At 39.2% G+C, this 7,715-nt stretch overlaps 4 protein-coding genes across 4 annotated transcripts; all 4 read left to right on the top strand.

Annotated features, from left to right (window-relative positions):
* The first annotated feature begins 1,910 nt into the window (after window positions 1–1,910).
* LOC132301607 (uncharacterized) lies at window positions 1,911–3,272 on the top strand. Its single transcript, XM_059798848.1, has one exon. The coding sequence runs from the start codon at window positions 1,911–1,913 to the stop codon at window positions 3,270–3,272; it is 1,362 nt and encodes a 453-aa protein (XP_059654831.1).
* Window positions 3,273–3,284: 12 nt separating this feature from the next.
* LOC132301605 (uncharacterized) lies at window positions 3,285–3,695 on the top strand. The gene has a single exon (XM_059798847.1). The coding sequence runs from the start codon at window positions 3,285–3,287 to the stop codon at window positions 3,693–3,695; it is 411 nt and encodes a 136-aa protein (XP_059654830.1).
* Window positions 3,696–5,152: 1,457 nt separating this feature from the next.
* On the top strand, window positions 5,153–6,361 carry LOC132301604 (uncharacterized). Its single transcript, XM_059798846.1, has 2 exons — window positions 5,153–5,773; window positions 5,921–6,361. The coding sequence occupies exons 1-2, from the start codon at window positions 5,153–5,155 to the stop codon at window positions 6,359–6,361; spliced, it is 1,062 nt and encodes a 353-aa protein (XP_059654829.1).
* A 470-nt stretch (window positions 6,362–6,831) lies between these two features.
* LOC132301603 (uncharacterized) lies at window positions 6,832–7,351 on the top strand. The gene is made up of 2 exons (XM_059798845.1): window positions 6,832–7,206; window positions 7,343–7,351. Exons 1-2 carry the CDS (start codon window positions 6,832–6,834, stop codon window positions 7,349–7,351), a joined length of 384 nt encoding a protein of 127 aa, XP_059654828.1.
* Window positions 7,352–7,715: the final 364 nt, after the last annotated feature.

The following is a 7,715-nucleotide window of genomic DNA, read 5'->3' as shown; positions in this document are numbered from 1 at the left end:
CCTTTTTCTTCTTCATATTATTATTTTAAAAAAATGATAATAAAATTCCACTATGCCTTTGAATTCAAATCCTAACTATGCCACTATATATATATAAGGAAAAGGCATGTGCCATGCACGTGATGAATGTTTTGTAACTTATTTTATTATTTGGTAATTATTTTATTAAACAATTACCTATTTTACCTATTTTACCTATTTTTTTAATTGTTTTAATAATGATTTGAAACTCTTTTGAAAAATTACTTAATTTTTGATATTAATTAATAAATATTTTTGATATTAATAATTCTTATCTAATTAGATTTCCTTTATTAAAAACTCATAATAAATAGATAAATAGGTAATTTCTGTTACAGTTTTGTAGAAACTCTTTTAAAAACTATTTTTATATCAATTAATAAATATTTTTTTATATTAATAATCCTGTCTCATTAGATTTTTTTTCTTAAAAAATTCATAATAAACAGATAAATAGGTAATTTATGTTAGAGTTTTATAGAAACTCTTTGAATATATCCTTTTCTAATGTGATACAGTTTTATTAAAAATAAAATAGTTAATTTGTGTTAGAGTTTTATAGAAATTATTTTATTTTTCCTAAATATATCATTGTCTAATTAGATTTTCTTTTATTAAAAAAACTCATAATAAAAGGTGATTTGAGGTAGAGTTTTAGAGAAATTATTGAATTTTTATATCAATTAATAAATATTTTTTATATAAATAATTATTGTCTAATTATATTTTCTTTTATTAAAAAAAATCATAATAAATAGATAAATAGGTAATTTGTGTTAAAGTTTTAAAGAAACTCTTTTAAAAAATTATTTTTTAAAAAAAATATATATATCCTTGTCTAATTTATTTTCTTTTATTAAAAAATTCATATTAAGTTGATAAAAACAGGTTATATGTAATAAAGTTTTAAAGAAAATAAAATAGCTAATTTGTTATACAGTTTTATAGAAATTATTTTATTTTCTTTAAATATATTCATAATAAATAGGTTATATGTGATAAAGTTTTAGAAAAATTATTTTACTTTCTATATCAATTAATAAATATTTTTTATATTAATAATTGCTGTCTAATTAGATTTTCTTTTATTAAAAAAACTCATAATAAATTGATAAATAGGTAATTTATGTTAGAGTTTTATAGAAACTCTTTTAAAATCTCTTTTTATCTCAATTAAATTTTTTTTTTATTATTCATAATAATAAAACAGGAAATTTGTGTTAGAGTTTTATAAAAATTATTTTATTTTCTTTAAATATATTGTAGAGGGAAAAATCTCCCTCCAATAAGAGCAGTTCACGTTATCATAAATATAACTTTATCTTCGGTTAAGTTGAAAGCCCATCTCGTTAAAAGCTCAAGTTGAGTTAGTCATTAGCCCAAAACTATTGTTATCTAACTACCAGCTTTACTAAAGCTCGAATCAAGATGCCAGCAGTCATGTGGACCAAGTTAAATGCGGCCCAAATCCATTTAAAGAAGGAGCCGGTCCTGCAAGGAAAAGGATTCACCAAAGGAAGCAAGTTCTGTGTAAGGAAAATCTAGTAAGGGACGAATTATAAAAAGGAAAGAATTCTATTTGTAAAGAAATTGATATATGGAAAGAATTAGAGGACAAGCAACGCGAGTCCTACCATAATTCTTCAAACTTTTGTATATAAATAGAGACCTAGACCTCCAATAAAGGAATCAAGCAATTCTACAGCTCTCTATACACTGTTCTTGTTTATTTTTATTGTTTATTGAGTGAGTTGTTTTATTTTTCCCAATCATTATTGGTTGAACGAAATTTTGCACTTACACTTTGGCGCCGTCTGTGGGAAACGTGTGTAAATATATTCCCACTCTTGTTTTTGTTTCACAAGTGAATCCTGCAGCTACCATCCAGAATGTCGAACGGAGGATCTTCAGCAGATCAACAGACGGAGTTGATGCAAAAGATGCGTGAAGAGTTTCTACACCAGTTTGACGTACTTCGTCAGGCAAACGAAGCAAGCATGGCTCAGATCGCCATGCTTCAACAGCAGAATAACACTCTGCAAACGACGCTGGCTCAGTTGGCACCACCGCCACCAGTGGGTGACACAGCAGCACCCCCTAGTCAGAATATTCCTCCGATTACTGGACTTCCGCCTAATGGGGTTCCATCTAATGGGGCACGACCCAATGAGGCTCAGCCGAATGAGGTTCAGCAACAACGGAAGGCAAGATCCGAGGCTGCGGCTTCAAATAACGTCCCTCGTCGCACACAGGATGAACAAGTCGAATCCAGCCATAAACTTACAGTATGGTCTAATGGAATCCCAGATGGTGCAGGTGTTCAGGATGCCTTTGACGAGAAGAGACTCCTGAAGATTCAGACACCTGCTGAGATGGCTGGAGAACACAAAAATTCCTTAGTCAAAACTCCTTTCACTGACGATGTGTATCTGGTTGAGAGGCCCAAGAAATTCACCATGCCTACTTTCACCCAGTTTGATGGAATAGGGGATCCTTCTTGGCACCTAGATCATTACGCTCAAAAGATGGCTTTGGATGATCGTAATGACCATTGGATGTGCAGAGTTTTTCCTACCAGTTTGACAGGAGCAGCATTAGAGTGGTTCAAGAATAGACCGCATAAGTCCATCCCGGATTATGTAACTCTATGCACCATGTTCTTGGCACAGTATTGCGGAAATAAGAAACAAAAGAAGAGCATTGCCAGCCTCTTCACCGTAAGGCAGAAAAGGGGGGAAACATTGCAAGATTTCTTGTCAAGATTCAACATGGAGGCCTCAGAAATAGCGGATTGTCATCCCGCAACTGCTATAGAGACATTTAAATTCACGATAATTCAGGGGACGAAGTTCCATATTTCCTTAGTCAAGTATTCTCCTCCCGACATGCAGACTCTAAATGCCAGGGCCCAGATCTACATTCGGCTTAAGGAAAATATAGCCCACCGAGCGCAGCATGCCACCCTCATGACAGTGGAAAACAAGCCTCGAGAAAGAATTCCAACTCCAAAGATTCAAAAAAGCCAACGTTCCTCAACGCCGGTCACCCAGGCACCTGAAAAAAGGCAAAGGGTAGAGGAAGGATTTACACCTCTCCGAACTACCTTGGCTCGGCTCTTCCAAGAGAATAAGACGAAGTTCACAACTCTGCAGCCAATAAAGCAACCCCTGGAGCAAAGGGACAAAAGAAAGCATTGCGCTTATCATCGAGATTATGGGCATTCAACCAACGATTGTAGATCCCTCAGGTGACAGGTGGAGAATATGATCGCCAGAGGTGAATTGACGGATTACCTCATGACAAAGGAGTGTGCAAAGCCCTGCGAGGTCTATCCCCGCAAGGTAGAAGGTACGCAAGTAAAAGTCATCCATGCAATACATGGCAGGTCTGAAGATGATCAAGAGTCCGAGGAGGTGTACAGATCCAGACTGAGGGCGACCCACAAGCTCAAGAAGATATCCTCGGTCAATGCTATCAATTCGGGTAGCATCAGTATTGGATTCGGAGATGGCGACCTATCCAGAGTACAACTCCCCCACGAGGATCCATTGGTCATCAGTCTTTTAGTGGCTAATTGTATGATCAAGAGGGTTTTGGTAGATCCAGGAAGTAGCGCTAACATAATCATAAAGACGGTCTTTGATCAGTTAGAGATCCCGTCATCATCTATTTAACCTACCTCCAGCCCGTTGATGGGATTCGATGGCACAAGAGTAGATCCCCTTGGAGTAATAGACTTGTCAGTAACCGAGGCGAAGAGGACTCTGAAGGAGAACTTTGTTTTAACAGAGATCCATCCTTCTTACAATCTCATCATGGGAAGAGGCTGGATACATCGGATGAGAGGAGTTCCGTCCACCCTTCACCAGGTGATGCGGTGCTTATCTCCGGACGGGAAAGAAGTAATTAATCTGTGGGGCGATCAAGTTGCAGTGAAGGAATGCTACATGTTGACACAAGTTGAGGTGAAGAGGGTGTCGACTCAACAGCAACTAGGTGTGGTTTCCAAAACTGGACCCAAATAGCAATTACAGAGCCTTCTGCCCAAGTATCTTAAGGTAAAGGAGGAAGAGGAAATTGCGAAGCCCACAGAGGAGACCCTCGAAGCCGTGGAAGTTATCCTTGGCGACCCTCAGAAGGTTACTTATCTAGGATCTTCTTCCACGTCCGAAGAAAATGAGGCATTAATTGATATTATCCGGAGCAATGCAGATGCCTTTGCGTGGGATCACTCGGACATGGTAGGGATCGATCCCTTAGTTTCCTGCCATAGTCTGAAGGTGGATCCGGAGTTCAAACCGGTTAAGCAGAACACCGAAGGTTTGCCCCTGAACGCAATCACATTATAGCTGAAGAAGTGAGCAAATTGTTGCAAGCAGGTTTCATTCAAGAAGTGCAATATCCATAGTGGTTGTCGAACGTGAAGAAGAATGGAAAATGGAGGGTTTGTGTAGACTATACCAACCTCAACAAAGCCTGCCCTAAAGATAACTACCCTCTGCCCAAGATAGACCAGATGGTTGATGCTACCACTGGCTACGAGAGGCTGACATTCCTAGATGCATACTCGGGATACAATCAAATTCCTATGAACCCCAAAGATGAAGAAAAAACGGCTTTTATTACAGAAAAGGGGACTTATTGTTACAGGGTCATACCCTTCGGACTGAAGAATGCTGGAGCTACTTATCAACGCCTTGTCAACAAGATATTCGATAATCTGCTGGGAAAGACAGTTGAAGCATATATAGATGACATGGTGGTTAAAAGTGTGAAGAAAGAAGATCATCCGAAGCATCTACAGGAAGTTTTCAATACCTTGAAGAAGTACAACATGAAGCTAAATCCATCCAAGTGCTCCTTTGTGGTATCATCAGGTCAATTCCTCGGCCACATAGTGAATAAAAGAGGGATAGAGGTAAGTCCGGCTCAAGCTAAGGCCCTCATCTAGAATCAGGAACCAAAAAATCGCAGGGAGGTGTAGGTTCTTACTGGTCGAATCACAGCCCTCAGCCGGTTTATATCCCGATTGTTAGATAAGTGCAAACCATTCTTCGATGCTATACGATCTAAGAATAAAGATATATGGGGACCTCAGCAGTAGGAGGCCCTCAGTCGGTTGAAAGGTTACATGGCTGAACCACCAATTCTATCCGCTCCAAAACCTGAGGAGGTTCTTATTATGTATTTGGCAATTTCTAATATAGCGACAAGTGCAGCATTGATTAGAAAGGAAGGAAAGAGGCAATATCCAGTCTTCTACACAAGTAAGACCATGACAGATGCGGAGACGCAATATAGTAAAGCAGAAAAAGTCATCTTAGCCTTGATCTATGCCAAGAGGAAGCTTCGGCACTATTTTGAATCTCATAGCATTGTGGTACTCACCAACTATCCTATACGGGGTATACTCTTTAAGCCCGATTTATCTGGGAGAATTACCAAGTGGGCTAGCGAGCTTAGTTCCTTCGACATAACTTATGAGCCAAGGGTGTCGCAAAAAGGACAAGCCGTAGCAGACTTTCTTCTCGAGTATGAAGATACTCCCGAAGAGCCGGCACACCCTGAACCACAGTGGGAACTTCGAGTTGATGGCTCCTTGAATCAAGCAAGTGTAGGGGTAGGCGTTGTAATGTCAACACCCGAAGGCACCAAGCTGCAGCAATCTATCCGTTTGAAGTTCCCGGCTACAAATAATGAGGCCGAGTACGAGGCATTACTTGCTGGTCTTCGATTGGCTAGCAGCCTTCAGGTACGTTGCTTAAAGGTTTTTAGTGACTCACAGCTTGTTATAAATCAAGTGACAGGTCAGTACCATCCCAAAGAGGAAAGAATGAAAGCATATAAAGAAGCTGTAGAGAACGTTACACGGGGATTCGATCAGATCAAATTCTATTAGGTACCTCGTGTTGAGAATGCCGAAGCAGATCAATTGGCCACATCAGCATCATCCTCAAATGAAGATCTGACTTGGATTGTGCCGATTGACGTTCTGGAAAAGCCCAGCATTAATCCTCCACAGGAAGTAATGGTGATTCCAGTTATTCCTCGAGAACCATGCTGGATTGATCCATTGGAAGCCTACCTCAAGCATGGAGTTCTTCCAGACCAGAAGTCCGAAGCACGGAAGCTCCGTCTCACCGCAGCTAAATATGCCATCATTAACAATCAGTTATACCGAAAGTCATTTTCAGGTCCTTACCTGAAATGTTTAAGCCCTACTGAGGCTCTTGTGGTGTTGAAACAAATCCATGACGGAGATTGTGGCAACCATTCTGGGGGTAGATCCCTCGCGCATAAAGTCCTGACTCAAGGTTACTTCTGGCCGTACTTGGCCTAGAATGCAGAAGAGTATACTCAGAGGTGTGACAAATGTCAACGTCACGGTCCCATGAAGCATCAACCTGCCGAAGATTTACACGCAATGACAAATCCATGGCCATTCACACAATAGGGCATTGATATGGTAGGCCCGTTACCCAAAACTATGGAACAAAAGGAGTACGTGCTACTGGCTATAGATTATTTCACTAAATGGGTAGAAGCCGAGGCCTACTCAAGTATGACCCATGAGCAGGTAAAAAGTTTCCTTTGGAACAACATCATTTGCTTGTTTGGGGTGCCAAAAGTCATTATGATGGACAATGGTAAGAACCTCGACAATAGAAGTACAAGAAAATTCTTTGCTGAGCATGGAATTATACAAAAGTTAGCTGCAGTTAGTCATCCACAAGGGAATGGACAGGCTGAAATAACTAATCGGACCATTTTCAGTTGTTTAAAGAAGAAATTGGAGAAACTCAAAATGAAATGGTACGAGAATCTCCCTCAAGTGCTTTGGGCGTATCGAACCACACCACGGCGGCCCATGGGGAGAGTCCCTTTGCCATGGCTTATGGCTCCGAAGTAGTGATTCCAACCGAAGCGGCGATTCCAACCCTTCGAACATCCTTGTTGCTTGAAGGAAACAATAGTCAGCAGCTCGAACATAGTCTCGACCTCCTCGATGAGAAAAGGGATGCTGCAGCAATTAGGCTTGCTTCATATCAGCAGCAGCTGCGCAATAATTATAACAAACGTGTCAGATTCCGGAACTTTGCGGTAAGCGATTGGGTTCTAAAGCAAGAGACAGCTCATGTAAAGAAATTGGAACCTAATTGGACCAGACTCTACAGGATTACTGAAGTAGTAGGGAAGGGAGCATATCGTTTGGCCGAAGCTGACGGACGTCCCATTGCGCGTCCTTAGAATGCAATACACCTTAAATAGTATTTCCATTAGTTAAGTTTGTCAATTTTATTAATAATTCTTTACAAATAAGGCTGCGTAAGCCCACAGTTAGCCATGCTTTACTTTATTTTACTTCTATTTGTTTCTTTCCATAAAAATGGGGGCCATACCATCATTCAATGATTATTCAATTTTGCGTCGCAGTATGCATTAGCAATTTTTATGCAAAGAAATTTTTATTGAAATTTTTATGCAAAGGAAAAATTTTGAAAAATTTTATGCAAAGAAATTTTCATATTGCACTATGATTATGCAATTTTATGCTTTTATGCAAAGCAATGTTGGAAGCAAGTTATTAAAAACCATGCGTTTTGACCTATGGTTAAAGCTCTTTATCCCACATCGGATAAAAATAGAAAGGAAATGTGGTTAATATATGCGTAGTCCATGACATATAGTTGCCA

The sequence above is a fragment of the Cornus florida genome, unplaced genomic scaffold (genome assembly GCF_030987335.1).
Source record: "Cornus florida cultivar Cherokee Brave unplaced genomic scaffold, ASM3098733v1 CherokeeBrave_3.0.0_Hap2_Chr03, whole genome shotgun sequence".
In the NCBI taxonomy this organism is placed as follows: Eukaryota; Viridiplantae; Streptophyta; class Magnoliopsida; order Cornales; family Cornaceae; genus Cornus; species Cornus florida.
Note: the sequence above shows the minus strand (reverse complement) of the source record. Positions and strands in the feature narration are given on the sequence as shown.

Bases quoted from the DNA above. Each gene is read 5' to 3' on its own strand.
- LOC132301607 (XM_059798848.1), top strand. From the start codon at position 1,911: ATGTCGAACGGAGGATCTTCAGCAGATCAACAGACGGAGTTGATGCAA.
- LOC132301605 (XM_059798847.1), top strand. From the start codon at position 3,285: ATGATCGCCAGAGGTGAATTGACGGATTACCTCATGACAAAGGAGTGT.
- LOC132301604 (XM_059798846.1), top strand. From the start codon at position 5,153: ATGGCTGAACCACCAATTCTATCCGCTCCAAAACCTGAGGAGGTTCTT. The intron at 5,774-5,920 runs GTACGTTGCTTA...AAATTCTATTAG, and splicing joins GATTGGCTAGCAGCCTTCAG to GTACCTCGTGTTGAGAATGC.
- LOC132301603 (XM_059798845.1), top strand. From the start codon at position 6,832: ATGGTACGAGAATCTCCCTCAAGTGCTTTGGGCGTATCGAACCACACC.